Consider the following 17,528-nt stretch of genomic DNA (forward strand, 5'->3'; position numbering starts at 1 on the left):
CCGCTCACACTCTCTTTCTCAAAAAATATAAATAAACATTAAAAAAAAAAAGATTCAGGAAAAACAATTTTTCCTTTCCTAACTTTTTCAGCATAGCTAATAGCAAAGAAACACCTAAAGTGGCATTTTTATGAGGTCCTTTTCTAAGACAGTTGATACCATGGTTAGTGGTCTGGTTATTAGGATTACATTTGTGGTTAGAAAAGTACTCCATTCTAAAACTGGTGAATTCAACATCAACCAACATAAATGTGCAACTCTTATTGAGATTATCTGGGAATCATAGCTACACCCAAATCCTAGGGAAGGACCAGTGCCAATGCCCGTGGTTAAGTCCCTAAAAGGATTAGAAGCCCACTTACTATTGCTTGGTTGATAAAGACGCTATTCAGTACTGTCCTAAAAGCAATAAACAATCACCTGATTTTATACTCTACCAGCTAAAGAGTTGTGAATAAAAAGAACTAGTAATGAACATTTTTCTTAAAAGAAAGTTAAATTCCAGTAATACCTGCTATTGCAATACCTTCCATATTTAAGGCAGACCATATGTGGGATGTGTGTGTATGTCAGAGGCAGTCAGTGATCCACTAACTGAAAGCCATATTTGATATAATTTCCATTTTGTAAAATAAAACAAAAATAACATTTTTTAGATCTTAGAAATAAAGTTTCCAATTAATGAACTCATGGCTGGGACACATATTATGATAGAAAAGATACACAGGAAAAAAGAATATGTAGATGCAGAGAGTTAAAAGCTTTACCATTTTTGATTATCAAAGGGAAGTATTATATTTTTAAAACACACAATAAGAATGATGGCAAATTTAGAAAGATTATATCTTCAGAAACCACTTGCTAATTGATTAAAAACGACAAACAAAACTCCAGAACCAGTACACATGTTTCACAATGGTGCTTCTCTGTTTTCTTACCCTGTATGTTGTACAGTCGGACTCTATGGATAACACGTTCAAAAAAGCAAGTCACATCCGAATAAAACCTTCCATGTTGCACTCTGACAAAGGGTAGTGTTGTGTAAACATAAGGCTGAGGAGGAAATGACATTTTTAAGAAAAAATTTTGGCTTTTAACTTTTCGAAGAAATGTTTATTATAATTTCCAAAATGGCAAATACTTAACACCTGATAATCTGCAATTTCAAGTGAAAACCAAACCTTACAAGGTATCAGAATATGCACAAACTATAAAACTTTACTATAAGGTTTTTCCTTACATAAAAAGTACTAAAAACAGAAAATAATAAAAATGTTTACAACCTGATTGGCCTAGATGATCTACAAACATTCCCTCCCAGCTATAAAAATTTCTAATTAAAATCCTTCTATATTGTCCATTGGTGATTTATTAGAAATACCACTCATTCTACAGCACTGACATTTTCCCAGGCAAACATTTATTAGAACCATGGCCCCTAATGTTCAGGGGTCAGGACAGGTGGTAAGGATGGCCACAGGGAGTCATCTAAGCAAACAGAAAGCAGGATTCACAAACACCATGTAATCACAGTTAGGTTTACTACTCTATAAAACATACTGCCCTTTCACTAGGAAAAGCTAGCAGAATATAACGCAAATTTACAAACTTGAAAAAACTATGGCAACTACTGGTTTAGTTTTCATTATTTAGAATCTAGTGTCAAACAAGTAACTTCAGTGACATAGGAACAAATGGAAAGCATTTATAAAGAATTCTAATTTCTTGAGCACTACAGGCTATACAAGCTCAACAAGGTCACGAAGAGTGAGGCTTACAATATGAGCTACCTAAGCAGCATCAGATTTTCAGGACAGTGCAATTGTCTTCCAAATGTACCTCTCTGGCTACAGAAAAATATTTTGAAATTAATACAATGCTTTAGCATTCACAAAGTTCTTGGACCTAATTTTCCCATATACCTAGAAAGTAATGGAAGCAGAGGAAACCTGGCACGGGGATTTCTGGGCTCCTGCCTTTTTCTGATGCACCCTGCTGCCTCCTTGCTGGTGTTCTTTTATTTTCTCTTTGTAAACATACAATAATTCCCTTGGTCTTTTTATTTAATATTAGAGCTATTTAAAGAGAGAATAATTTTAAATAAATTAGTCCCTATTGGCCATATATAATATTCTGTAAGTACAGCTACTTTCCTTTTTTAAGCATGAGAACAGTCAATAAAAACAAAATTCCTGTCCAATGACAAAAGCTGTCAAGAGAAAACACACTGACACAGCTTCTACTTAGGCTCCACTGCCCATCCTGGAACAGCTACTATAAGCTATGGTTTACCTTTAATTCCTCACTGATTTAAAAAAAATCAAAACAAACAACAACAAACAACTAGAATCCTTCAGGTTGCCAGTGCTACCCTATAAAACCTATTATTTGATGTCGGTTAGCAGGCTCTTCTAAACTGTAGGAAAACAAACAAAAACAAATTAAGATAAATAAATTGTACAACAATTTTTGCAGGCGATAGGTCTCTAGACAACAAAATATGGAGAATCTTTAACTTATCATGAAGTGGAGAAAACCTGTAGAAGTAGAAAAGCAAAAAACAGACAAAAAAAGATGCTGTAAAGAAAAAAAAAATACAGGACTATCCCAAAATTAAAAAAAACTATAACAACACAAAATAATTAAGTTCAATGACACACTGATGGAAAATTTTGCAATAAATAGTTAAAAGGATTAACTTTTACCATATATAAAGGCACTTACGTAGGCGCCTGAGTGGCTCAGTTGGTTAAGCACCTGACTCTTGGTCTCAGCTCAGGTCATGATCTCACAGTTCGTGAGTTCGAGCCCCACATCAGGCTCTGCACTGACGGCATGGAGCCTGTTTGGGATTCTCTCTCTCTCCCTCTCTCTCTGTCCCTCTCCCACTCTCTCTCAAAATAAATAAATAAACTTAAAAATAAAAAAAGAATGCTTACAGATCCTTAAGTCATACCAGTAGAACAATGGTCAAAAACTTACATAGGGAGTCACAAAAGAGATATGAGAGACAAATATATAACGTTTAGCCTTCCTAATAACCATAAAATCTCATCAGTGAAATATTTTTTACCTATTACTGTACGTAAAGCTTTTAAATGGCTGATTCTCAGTGCTTGGCATGGTATATTAGAGTTACTCTCAAAAACGCTGGTGGGAGTGAATATTTATGCAGTCTTTGTAGGGGACAGAGAAGTGGTACATATCAAGTCTTAAAGGCCTCATCCACTGACACAAAATTACTCTTCTAGAAAGTTATTCTCAGGAAATAATCAACACTGCATAAAAAGAATGTTACAAAGAAGGCTTATCACAATGGCACAGTAGTGAAGTACTGAGAGAAAATCTACATATGCAACAATAGGAAATTCCTTTTTGTCATATATACACACACACACACACAGACACACACACACGTGGTGTCTGTGTGTGTGTGTGTGTAAGAACATTTAAGTTCAGGGCGCCTGGGTGGCGCAGTCGGTTAAGCGTCCGACTTCAGCCAGGTCATGATCTCGCGGTCCGTGAGTTCGAGCCCCGCGTCGGGCTCTGGGCTGACGGCTCAGAGCCTGGAGCCTGTTTCCGATTCTGTGTCTCCCTCTCTCTCTGCCCCTCCCCCGTTCATGCTCTGTCTCTCTCTGTCCCCAAAATAAATAAATGTTGAAAAAAAAAAATTAAAAAAAAAAAAAAAAAGAACATTTAAGTTCTACTCTCAGCATATTACACAATATAGTATTATGTATTACACTGACCATGTTAGACATTATACCCTCAGACTTTAATCATCTTATATCTCTAAGTTTTTAATCACAACAGTACATATTAAAATTGTTTTCAAAGAACATACCATCAGATTGTGAGCACTATGACAATGAAAAATAAAACATGTACATGTAGTAAGACCACACTTGAAAATGGGGGAGAAAGGGATGTGCATAAGACAATAAAAAACACATCAAAATGTTGGCCCTGGTTTGCACGGCCTTGGAAATGGTTGGTAAATTTTATTGTTCTCTTCAGTTTTCTGTGTTTTCAAAAATGTGTCAAAATTTGCATATATTACCTTTACAGTCAAGGATAGGGGAATTTTTTTGTTCTTGTTTTTTAAAGTGCTAGCAGTTAAGGAGATAAATGGCCAGGGGGCAATTTACTTTTCCTGTATGGCTAGATAATTGGTCTCTGGATATATACCATGCCACTTATGTATATACCAGTATAAGAGCACTTGAACCCTAAATCAAATGTAACTTCTATGCATGCAGAACAACTGTTCATTGAAGCATCTTCATGGATTCCAACCCTGCAAAAATTATTTGTTTACCTAACATTCGATGACAAATTACCAAATGTCAGTAAGAAAATATCATAGTGGAACCAACTCATCTATGCCTAATAGATGACAAGATAATGAGATGCACTTATTTTGTTTCTTCATTATTCTTTCAATCAGTGCTTGTTCACTGCTCAGCTCATTGGCACTTACCTTGGCTTCCCCATCAGGTAAGAAGAGGTAGGCACCACTTTTATCCTTTTTACTCGTCGTTCCATACCATGAAAATTGTACTTTCACTTCATGCCGCTTACCATCTTCTTTATTTATCATTTCCTAAGGATAAAAAAATGTTTAAAGGCAACTCACTATGAAGATATTAATGATGTTGTATTTGGTTCCACGTGTAGGTTGATTAAAAACAAAACAAAAAAACCTCAGGATAGACTGAAAAATGCTAATAGACTCTAATGTTATAATTCTTCGAGGAACAACCAAAATTGTATACTTCAAAGTATACTTTTATATTTTATACTTAGAATTTAAAACTTTCACAATAGAAACAAAAAGTCAGAACTCCCTTCCTCAAGGAAGAAAGAGATACACAAAGAGATCTGGACCAGTGTTTCTCAAACTTTCTGCACAAAGGAACAGGTTTATTTTTTATCTCCAATATGCATGGACCAATATTTTTGTGGGGTACGATAAAAGTGAATTACTACAAAAATTACATTTAAAGTGACATACCAAACATACACTTGCATTTTTTTATTATTAGATTCAACAGGCATAAATTTACTGTGCCACGGTGCTTTCGAAGTTTCCACAAACATTTCTAAACAGTTAGAGCCTCTATACTTATCTTGTGGACCAGTAACAAACAATTCACAAATCAGCACCACCCACAGACCACACCCTTTAGGAACAAGTGGCCATAGTGGAAACACAAAAATGAGATATATATTGCTCATGCATCCTTTTCCCCAAGAGTGTTTGGGTCAACTTTTCTCCCTTTGCATACCCAGTCTGCACATATTATAATAAAAGTGATAAGCCTTACATGAATTTGAAAACTATTCAGAACATACCTCCATAAGCCCAGATGGACCAAACTGAAGTTTAAGAAAGGAGTTCTCTAGAGTTATAGCTTCCTCAGCACTTTTTACATTCTTCATGTTGAAAATTCCTTTATCTTTGATGTTACCATTATACAGGACATACTCAGCTAAATGTGGATCTGAATTTGCTGATTCCACAATTGTATACACTTTCATTCCCAATGGTGGTATCTGTACTAGAAAAGAGATCTTTAAAAGGCAGATGAGAGATTTTTTTAAGAAATGTAATCTACTGCAAGAAAAGCAAATAATAATAAATAAAATAATATAGCAAATAAATAATATAGCAAATAAAATAATATAGCAAATAAAATAATAAAATAAAATAGCAAATAATAAAAACAAAAAACTACAATATTTTCAAAATCATCTAACATTATTCTACAAACTTCACAGTGGTAGAACTATCAAGGGCATTATGCTTTCATTCAATATATGAAATTATATGAGCATCCTCAATTGTCCTACAGTGCTCTTAATAGATGCCCAGAGAACAAAATTCTCCATGAAGGTAAGGGCTTACTGTGAACAATGATTTTCCCTAATTATCAGGAATCTTTTTATAATACCATGATATTCAAGTACATTAAAAATAAACACGGTAAACACAATACTATAAATATTAAGCATGTTAACAGCAGTCATCGAATGTCTGGGGTCTAGCAGACAATGCACAAGCATAAAGGATGTGCACACTACAAGACATGACCCCTGCCTTCCAGGAGCTCGTTTCGTTTTCTAGATAGGGTGCTTCCTGTAACATCTGACCAAAGCTTCTTTTATATTTTTCCTTTTTACCTTAAGGATTATGAATTTATGAAAGCAGCCAGCAATGGCTCTTAACAAGCAAAGTAATTCTCATTTAGAGTTCCTAGCTTATGGCTGTGTCTTCAGAAGTACATGGTTTAAACTACACTCCAGACACCAAATATTGATACTTTCTAGTGAAAAGTTCAGGTTAATATTACTTTAAAAATTTTTTACCAAAAACATCTGTTAGTTGAGCCCCAATTTTCCATTGTTATATTTCAGAAAAAAAGCACCTTCTTCTATTTTAGGAAGTCTTTCTCTTTCATGGTGTGTTGTGTCATCTTTGCAATGAAAAGCTGGTAGTATGCTTTTCTGAGACAAATGGCTATTTATCTCAATTTCCATATGCATAACTATCATTAAATTGAGCTAAACAGGGGCGCCTGGGTGGGTCTGTCAGTTAAGTGTCCAACTTTGGCTTAGGTCACGATCTCATGGTTCATGAGTTTGAGCCTCACATCAGGCTCTGTGCTGAAAACTCAGAGCCTGAAGCCTGCTTCAGATTCTGTGTCTCATTCTCTCTCTGCCCCTTCCTCACTTGTGCTCTGTCTCTGTCTCTCAAAAATAAATATAAGAAAAAAATTGAGTTAAATGAAAAAACTCACAATTTGATGAGTAATGATTACTTCATTACTTCAGGAAAACATTATGATATTTATAGAGATATGCAATACATGCTAATAACATATACTAATAATAACATACAGTATACACAGTAACAAAGATATCAGTATTTCAGGAAACACAGGATCTATTTTCCTTTATTCATTTATTTTTAAAGTTTATTTATTTTGAGAGGGAGAGCATGAGCAGGGGAGGGGATAGACTGAAAGAGGAGAGGGAGGGAGGGAGGGAGAGAGAGAGAGAGAGAGAGAGAGAGAATCCCGAGCAGGCTCTGCACTGTCAGCACAGAGCCAACATGAGCTCGATCTTGTTAACTCTGAGATCATCACCTGAGCCAACATCAAGAGTCAGATGCTTAACTGACTGAGCCACCCAGGCGCTCCAGGATCTGTTTTCCTTTAGTGTCACTTAACTGGCCAGTTAAATCCTCCAATATTTACAACTTTAACCACTTCACACACATCAGTTTGACAGCTCAAGGGGGCACGTATACAAGCTCCACAGCAAACGTACCTCATAGGCTGTCTGTGAAATAATACTTGCTGTATCCCAAACTGCGCTCATTTGAATTTCCACTGGCTTTCCCGAAGCGGAAGACACTTGTGCTGTGGGGGAACTCACATAGACGGAGACCACCGAGTTTCGGTCTTGTTCTGAAGGATTACAGATGACAAGATACCTGCAAAAACAGCCGTTTCACTTCTTAGGTCTTAAAAATATTTTTACTTCTTTCACACTGTGTGTAAGGACTCAGCTCATAGACAGTCATAGAGTCAAACACACAGAGAAGACTTATAAGGAACATTCTGGTAAAATTTCTGGAGGACACGCAGTTTCATCACAAAGAACACAGTACAAGGGTAACGAAATAATGATTCACTTTCTAAGAATAAAATGCTATACAAATGGAAGACATTAAAAGAACTATAATAGGGGCGCCTGGGTGGCTCAGTCGGTTGAGCGTCCGACTTCGGCTCAGGTCACGATCTCATGGTCTGTGAGTTCGAGCCCCGCGTCAGGCTCTGGGCTGATGGCTCAGAGCCTGGAGCCTGCTTCCGATTCTGTGTCTCCCTCTCTCTCTGCCCCTTCCCCGTTCATGCTCTGTCTCTCTCTGTCTCAAAAATAAATAAATGTTAAAAAAAAATTAAAAAAAAAGAACTATAATAAAGTTATTTCCATGGCCCAGAAAATGACCTATATACAACATGGCTTTATTAGTCTTTCTAAAATAATCAGCTTGATACAACTACTATCCTGATCCCTGCCTACTAATCTCACTGAGTAAAAAACCCCATACATTGCCTATTGGTATTTTAGTCACAATTAATTTAAATTAAAATTCTGACATTCCTATTAGACCACTAAAACACAGCAAAAATTTATGGCTATCCATGCAAAATCACATTAATTCACACATATATTGTATATATTGGGGACCCTTATTATCCAAGACGTTAGTTCTGGTAAAAAGATAATCTGAAGTGAGTCCACTTAAAATAGGGGCTAAAATTTTATAATAAACAGTGCTAGAAAAAGGTTTGATTGCGACTAGCTAGAAAAAGGACAATATAAACTATTAAGGTAAGGTTAGGTAATATCTGCAACTATATGCATTTCTTAGAAGGAACAAAAATAATGAATGAACTGGGGTTTCTGGCAGACTTCTTCCAACAATATTTTATATTAGCACATTATGACATCCTTCATGTTACATTTAATTTTTATAGGGTGGCTTTAAACAACACTACATCTGTAAAAAATATTCAAGGACTCCATCATTTTTCCTAAAGTCCTCTCTCATTTCTTTGATATTGAACGAATCCTTCGCTGGAGTATCTAGCATCCTTGATTTTCTCAGCTGTGTAACTCTGGCAGATCCCCACTGTTTCGTGTCTTTGGCTGTGAGCAGAAACATTCTGTACCATCCTATCACAGACATGAAATACACAGCCTTTGAAAGATTTATGATTTTACTTTATAATCAATTTGAATCATATTAGATTCAAATAAATCAAAAGGTATTTCAAGAGAGGATGCTTTAATAATGTAACTCTCTGATTTATAAGTGAATATTTTCATGATCTGAAATATTTTGGTTTCCTATGCAATTCTGTAAATGCAGGAACACAGAACTGAATAGTCAGATAGCAATCCCACACCCACTGACTCATAGTAGCTACATCAGAGATGGTAGAAACAAACTAGTTTTGTGTACCTAGTGCATCAGAAAGCCTTGTAGTGCTATTTTATCCTACATGTGCCCTGTGTATTTCAACTGCATTGCCAATCACTTGAGAAACAAAATTAATGCCCACAGCGGTCAAAACTAAAGTGAAGGACAACAGGAAAACACACAAAAAAAGAAAGAGGATGTAGCATAAAATCTATAATATGTTTGACTCATAAATGGTTTATCAGGGGAAGCACTTATGATAGAAATAATATTCTGAGATGCCCAAGTGACAATAACAGCAATAAGAATGGCGCTTATAGTATGTATCAGGATCACACAAGCTAACTTACATCGCTTATGTTCAGTGATACCATATGTATGTGAGAGAAGACAGACTAAAGCCATGTAGTCAAAAACATATTTACAAAGGACACTGAAGCTTAGAGGCACTAGGTAGAACCCTACTTTATCCACAGAAGCAACTCTAAAGGATAGCAAGGGTAACGCCCCTTTGAGAGGTATGCTAAACAGACTTACCTGAGTGATCTGTCAACCTATTTGTACCCTCCCACTGCCCTCTACTAGCTGTTGCTTACATGTCACCTGACTTGTTCCATCACAAACCCATGTGGAGAATCACAGCTGCCAGGATTCATTGTTACAGAAAGACAATGCCATATTCCTAAGGTGCATTGGGGAAGTAAAACAGTTGAGGATCACCCAACCTCAGCACCAAAGATGTTCAAACCATCATCCTGGAAATGAGTGATTTACTGCTGAACACCATGTTACCAGAGGCTCAGAGGTAGTATGTGAAGAACCCTAAGACACGGTCTAAAGACTCAGGCCAGCTTCCTAATTTTGTAGAAGCCCTGAAGCACATCCAGGTACTGAACCTGGAATTCCTACTGGCAAGTCCTTTGGATGCTCCATTACATAGAGCTGGTCATAAAGGCTTTGAATAATAAATTGTAACATGTGCCCAAGCAATAAATTAGGTAATAAGCATCCAGAACACTGATTCCTTCCCATTGCCCATAGGGGGGGAAATGATTCACATTTAAAGCAAATAATAGTTTTAACCATACACGTGGTTTTGTACACTATTAAACTGCTTTTTACAATAAGCTGGGAACTAAGTTCTGTTTTGTTTTGTTTTAGTAGCTAATTAGTATTTGACCATAATGATGTTTCTACTGTACTGAATGATTATATGATTATCATGCCAGGAATCTATTAAAAAACTACATGTGTAGAGTATGTGAGTATAATGCTGAACAAAGAAAATAATTTTTTAACATAATTAGAAATCCACACTATGTTTTTCAAGTATATCACAGTACAAATTTACCTAATATACAAACACAAACTCCTATCTACATACATTTTAAGTAGAGTACAGAGAAAGTATAATCATAAATGAATTATATTTCCTTTGGAAATAAGTACACAATCAAAAATTAACTAAATATTCATTTTCTTTTTTTTAACTTTTTAAAAAAAAGTTTATTTATTTATTTTGAGAAAGAGAGTGTGAGCACGCTTTGGGGAGGGGCAAAGAGAGGGGGAGATAGAATCCCAAGCAGGCTGTCTGCACAGAGCCCGACAACGGGGCTCGAACTCACAGAACCATAAGATCATGACCTGAGCCGTAATCAAGACTTGGACTCTTAACCGACTGAGTCACCCAGGCGCTCCTAAATGTTAATTTTCATTATCATATTTGGTGGGTCAAACATTTGTTACACTGCCAACATCCCTAAATATGAGTTCATTTAAACCCATCAGTTGTGAATAAAACCAACAGGTTTCAATATCCTAAATGTCAAACTCGGTTATTAAAAATTAGTAATACTTGATCCACGCTAACAAAAGAAAACAGTAATATTTATATCTTAAAAATTATGATAGTTAATTTCTATTTCATCTTGGAAGTAACTGTACAGGAAGCTCAGAACATTCCCCCCCCCCCCCCACCTTGTCCCCACGTTTGCATTCGCTTTCCATCACCTATCACCAAGTCCCATCCAGACTCCAGGTTCTCACTAGGATACTAAGCCCCCTTAACTTACTTGGGGTTACAGCAAGTATCCCAATTCTCCATATAAAAGGAACAACCCTCACCTCATGATAACAAAGCATTCATATGGTACCTGCCAACCCAATTAGATGACAGATTATGATCTACTTTGAGAGAAAAAGGAATGGAGAAAAATGAAGACATCTGCATGCTCATGTCAAACTGGGAATCATTTTATGGGAGAACTAGAATTCCACTGTACACATGGTTCTGTCCTTGAAGACTATTGAGGAGGAGTATATTTAGAATTCCTTCACCCCTTTTGTAGAAATGATTCATGTCATGATAAGAAAGACACCTGGGGCAATCCAAGTCCTCTCTTTAAGGCAAATCTAATCAGTGCCCACATGAACAATAGATTAGGACCATTCGGGCTTCCTTCTAGGATTGGATGAAGGGTAGAGTGGAAGGAGCTTGTCCTTAGTCAGAGTGACCTTGGAGCTATCTCTTAGTTTGCTTCTTGTATGCGGGGCCCAGTCCTCAGGACTGTTCGGGCAACCTATAAGACACAGCCTTTCATCCTTCCCACTGGACAGGTAGGAAACTGAGGGTCATCGAGGCTAGGTAGTTTGCCAACACTGACCCAGTGAAAAGTGCCACAACAAGGCTCAAAACCTGGCCTTACCTCCCTAGCCATCTTCTTAACCATTTTACTCACAGGACAAGCTTATAAGCACCTTTTTGACAACTGAGGTTTCATGTGGAGATTCCCTTAGTTCCAAATTCATATGTGAAGAACTTTCTCTCCTCACCGATGCCCAAGATCCCCATGGAGCCTCTCTCTTCAGAAAGCTCAGGATGAACAAAAAGCTATTTGTATTTCAGTGTATTTGTGAAAGAAAATTTATAAACTGGAACATTGGAACAGAAAAAAATCTTGCACTACACACTAAGGAGCTCATCTTATAACTTCACTATGTGAGGTAACCAAAACAATATTCAAGGAAAACATTCAAAAAGCATTATGTATATTTATGACCGCGTAAGGTAGACACAAATGAGAAGTATTTGCAAGTCTCCTTTAAATACAGTTTAAAACCAATTAAGCAAACACTAGGTTATATGAACAATCATTGTAGCTTCATGTGCCTAGTGTAGTACCTGACACAGAATAACATTCAATAAATAGTTGATAAATGAGTAATGCACAGAAATCCTACTAGGAGAATATATCATTTATAAATGATTCCTACCAGTGTGGGGCTTTAGAGGTTTATCAGATCATTTTCACTTCTATTACTTCAATTCCATAAAAAAATGATTTTAAAGTCAACAAGCTATATAATTAACCTCTTTGCAAAGACGGGAAATGACAGATCCAAGATTACAGAGAAAGTTAAGAATAAAGCAGACTAAAGTTCAGTCTGATTCTTAATCAATGACAGCAGAGTAAAAAATTCATTTCAAATAAGAATATATACATCTTCTCTAAGTAGCCTCATTAGTGGAGTGTAATCTAAAGAAAAGTAGTAAACTTACATAATTTTCTGAATGTGGAAATATATAGATTTATAGGTTTATAGAAATTTTAATTTCTAGACTTGAAGCCTTTTTGATACAGTCCACCTAGTTTTCTGGGTTTAAAACACAATGCTTACCATATTAGCCACTGGGGGGAAGGGGGAGGGATCAAGATATTAAAAACAAAAGGACCCTTTTTGATACATGTCAGTTCTTCAAAAATCACACAGTTCTATGATTCCTGGGTTCTGGAATGAAACATATTCAAGCTGAAAACCCCACAATGGCACTTAGAATTTGAGAAGCCTGAGCAAGTTATTTCATTTCTCCAAGCCTTAATATCCTCATCTATAAAATCAGTAGACAAGACTCTTATTACGGTTAAAAGATAAAATGTTTGGAAAATCACATAGCTCAGACGTGGCACAAAGTGGAATCTCAATAGCGATTAAATCTCTCGTTTTCCTTACAAAATCCTCCTGGCGTCCTGACCAAGGACTCTGGTACATGAATCACACTGGATGGTGGAGTGAATGTTTTAATTAACCCAGGTCACTGAGCTGCCTTAAATGCTTTTCTGTGTAAGGCATATAAAAATCTAAATGACAGAAATTAACAAGACCACATATGTGATAACACAGATCTACCTTGAAACAAGACTCCCGACGACCCGGGTCACCCCCCCCCCCCCCCCCAGAAATAAATGCACAGGTGCATACAATACATCCATGTACCAAGGGGTTAACCACATGGAATATGGATAAATTAAAAAGCAAGAAAAAAAGGACAGAAGGATATCTCTTGGTATGTGTAGTTATAAACTTAAGAATGTGAATACATAGCCCCTGTCCTGGAAGGATCTATAATCTAAGAGAAGAGAGAGAAAATGGGTGATGGGCATTGAGGATGGCACTTGCTGGGATGAGCACTGGGTGTTGTGTGCAGGCAATGAACCATGGGAATCTACCCCCAAATCCAAGAGCACACTTTACACACTGTATGTTAGCCTATTTGACAAAAAATTATATTAAAAAAAAAAAAAAAAGGAAAAGAAACTGTTAAGTTCAATATAATAGGGTAAGTAATAAGACAAAAGTATGCACAGGGCATCCTGTGACACACACAAAAAGGTGGCAGGATGATTAAGAATTAATCGGGAGAATATACAAAATAGGAAATTAGCTTTATACAAAATGACTGCATATACAGAAAATTATAAAACTTTACTGAGACATAAAAATGAACACATGGAGAGACATTTATTTTAGGAGGGAAAAATTAAAAAAACAAAACAAAACAAAACACAAAAAACAAAAACCAACCAACTTCCCCAAAATTAATTCATGAATCTTACGTGTTGCTAACCAAAATCCCACTGAAATCCTCCTGTTGGGAAAAAGAGGGCAAGAAAATTCTGTAATTTACCTATAATAATAGACAGGCAAGACAAAATGGTTAAACAGACACACTAAAGCAATATGCCAGGACTGATTCTAGATTTAAAAAATTGAGAAATGTAAACAATGACAAGATTAGTAGAAAAAAAAAAACAAATGTATCATTTGTGGCATAGAGGTCTCTGTAACCATAACAGTAAAAAAAAAAAAAAAAAAAAAATAGCTAAGTGAAAGGCTAGCAGAGTTGATAACAAAAGCTTAAGCATTTTCTATCTTAAAAATAAGATTAAAGAATAATAAATAGAAAATCAAATTTGGGAAATTTGTAAAGTGCTCTTACAAAATCAATAGCAACATAAACAGCCAAGTAGAAAAAGTGAACATTTTCCAACTATCAAATTTAAGTTGGAATATAAATGTTGCTTCAGCTTCTAGGAGAGATGGAGTAGCTGACAGACAAGAGCTCTCAATTCTATGGCCAACGAGAAAACCCAGATAAATATGGTAATCATCTGCTTGAAAGCAACAGGAACTGCTGAGGAGAGAAAAGAACTTCAGAGAAGTGAGCTTCATTCTCTAGCCATTTTTACCCTGGGACATGCCAATTCTCAGCACTGGGAAAGGCTGAGTTCCATGAAAAGCCTAGAGGAGGATCACAGTGGGAACAGAGAGGCCAAAAAGCACTTAGCCGGAGCTTAGGAGGCTTCAAGTGTACATTTGGCTTTTTCATCGGTTCATGTGCCAAATGCTGGGGTGCTGCACAGAAAGGGAAGCTTACAGCCTAAACAGAAAACTTATGAAAAGTAGAGCAGAGACATCTCATGACATTTTAGAACCCACCAGGGAGTAGTGCCTATAGAATATACTAGACTATCAGTTGAAAACCTGGAGAGCTAGACAAACGAGATATAAATTAGCCTCAGTTTAGCATAGTGCTTGATTGGAGGACGACTGAATGCTTCCTAGAAGAAGATATTTTCTAGAACCTATGTAAGTGTCTACTACTTGATATAAAATTTCAAGACATCCAAAAGACAGAGCCACATGATTAAACACCAAGGAGAAAAAGACAAAAGAATTAGAACCACACATGATCCAGGTAAGGGAGTTAACTGAAAAGACTTTAAAATAATTATTAATATGTCCAAGTAAAGATGAAAATATGAATAAAGAGATGAAAAGATAAACAATTTCACCACAGAAACTGAATACATCAAGACTAAACTGAATGAAATTCTGAAAGGAGAAGTATTTGAAATTACAAATTCCACAGATATATTTAACAACAGAGTATATTCAACAAAAGAAAACTTACATTATTAACAAGGTACTTCCTCTAGATTCTGGTATTATTAGTGAATATTCTGCAACTACTTCTTGATACTTTGGATGTAAAACCATTTTCTACATCAAGTATGTATTTTTTAAGTAGTTATAAAAATACAACAACAACATAAACAAGAACCTTTTTAAACGTGGGGCAGGGGAGGGATAGCCAGGTAAAGGAAAAGTAGGGAAATACAATCTAGGTAGAAAAATTCTAAGAATAAAAGCACAGATACAAGAAAAGGGATGTTATTTTCAGGACATACAAGCCATCCAACACCACTAAAATCTACACAGTAAGGTGAACTTCTAAAATATCAATATATGAGCTAGAAGGGGAACTAAATCACTAAGTCACAGTGAGGAGTGGGTATATTTAAATATTATAAGGTGCACAGACCCAATTAGTTATAGGGAGTGACTAAAAGGTTTAACATGGTCAGATTCATTTTGAATAGATATTTCTAGTTGCTAGGTAGAGGAATAATTTAAGGAGTCAAGATTAAAAGCAGGAAGACCAAGCAAGTGGCCATAACAGCCCAAGTAGGAAAGGTGAAGACCTAAGTTACAAAAGTAGTAGAAATGCAAAAAGAACAAATCTGAGAAGCAGGCAGGATAATGTGTCAGTAAAATTTTTTGGATTCCTTGCAGAAGGCTGAGTAAAACCAGAAAAACCATCTACCACAATTCCTGGTTTTCAGTAAGGGTGGGATAGATATGGTGGTGCCATTAATGAAGAATTGAACTACCACCTGGGTAGTGGGAGGAGCTTTCAAGGTGAAGGTGGTAAATCCAGGTTCAGACTTCTTGAATTTGAGGTGCCTGAGATATGAGATACATCTACATAGACTTATTTTGATGCTCTGAAATTAATTATCCCAAACTCAGAATCCACTTATTCCCTGGAAATACAAAAATTAGGTTTCAAAAGTACGACAGGCAGAACACTTATACTCCCCTCCCCCAAGTTGTCCACATCCGAATTCCCAGAATCTATGAATAACTTATATGGCAAAAGACACTTTGCAGATGCAATTCAATTAAACACCTTGGGATGGTGAGATTTCCTGAATTATCCAACTGAGCCCAATATAATCACAAGGGTCCTTATTAGAGAGACAGAGGAAGGTCCAACTGAGAAGAAGGCCACATGACAACAGAAGCGGGAAGAGGCTGGAATATGTGTGAAAGGGGTCACCGGCCAAGGAATGCAGGCGGCCTGCAGAAGATGAACAAGGCAAAGAAAGAGAGCCTCCCCTTGGAGCCTGTGGCAGGAACCAGCCCTGCCAACACTTCGTGAGGCCCATGAAACGGACTCTGGACTTCGGATCTCCAGCACTGTGTGTAAGACAGTAAATGAGTGCTTTTTTAAGAGACTGAGTTTGTGGTAATTTGTTACAGCACAATAGGAAACTAACACCAGGTTACACTATTCCTCTTGAAAATGAAGGCTAAACTCTGGTTTCACAAAGAATGAGACTTTGTACCACCAAGCAAAATAAAGAAAATCTTGAGGTCTGGAAAGTAGGGCAGGGTGGGGGTGGGCAAAGAGCAATGAGAAGAACTTGGGATCTTTGGAACTGGGCCCAAGGAAAAGACTGCAATGAAGTATATCCAGCGGTCTGACCCTCTCTCCCATGGAAGATGTCCTCCCACATCCTCATCCACTGACCACCAGGCCTGATGTGGCCCAATCCCACCGTCCTAGCACAGGTGGCCACAGCAAACACTACTGAGAAAGCAAATAAGGAAAACCCCAAACCTGTACTTTGTGAGAAGCAAATGACTGACAGTCCCTTGCAGAGACTAAGGTGGTTATTCCCAGCTTTTTAAAAATTATATTTATTTTCTAATCTTTGAAAACCTTAAACAGACCCCACTCACTGGAGAAATGCACACATGCACAAGATTTTTCATGTAAGTTCCAAGGCCTCCCAGTTTAAACATCTTTCTAATCTTATAAATGAGGCCTTCTCAGGCAAATACTTAACTGTTTTCCCCATAAAAATTTCTCTAGAAACTATATAATAAGTCTTTCTTCTCTTCAATTACCAGATAATGGAATTTATATTTGTAAGAAGAAAAATTAAAAAATTGATGTTTTCTGAAAGCTTCCAGGTGATTAAGTAACAAACATAGTCTCATCTAAGAGGCAAAAAAAATTGAACACTAAGGAACAGAACACTCTTTTTCTCAGTAATAAGGATTATACTTGAATATAATAGTGTATAAATGTTACCTGATCTTCCTAACACATGATTATTTCACCATT

At 36.5% G+C, this 17,528-nt stretch overlaps 1 protein-coding gene across 1 annotated transcript in view; it reads right to left on the reverse strand.

The window, feature by feature from the left end:
- Window positions 1-17,528, reverse strand: part of MAN2A1 (mannosidase alpha class 2A member 1) — a 168,683-nt gene that overhangs the window by 44,683 nt on the left and 106,472 nt on the right. Inside the window, exons 13-16 of the mRNA XM_040446993.1 lie at window positions 7,333-7,498; window positions 5,356-5,574; window positions 4,481-4,603; window positions 939-1,053 (exon numbers count right to left, since the gene is read on the reverse strand). Coding sequence (XP_040302927.1) covers window positions 939-1,053; window positions 4,481-4,603; window positions 5,356-5,574; window positions 7,333-7,498 — 623 coding nt within the window. The remainder of the gene's footprint in view (window positions 1-938; window positions 1,054-4,480; window positions 4,604-5,355; window positions 5,575-7,332; window positions 7,499-17,528) is intronic.

The sequence above is a fragment of the Herpailurus yagouaroundi genome, unplaced genomic scaffold (genome assembly GCF_014898765.1).
Source record: "Herpailurus yagouaroundi ecotype Mexico unplaced genomic scaffold, PumYag 29, whole genome shotgun sequence".
Classification (NCBI taxonomy): Eukaryota; Metazoa; Chordata; class Mammalia; order Carnivora; family Felidae; genus Herpailurus; species Herpailurus yagouaroundi.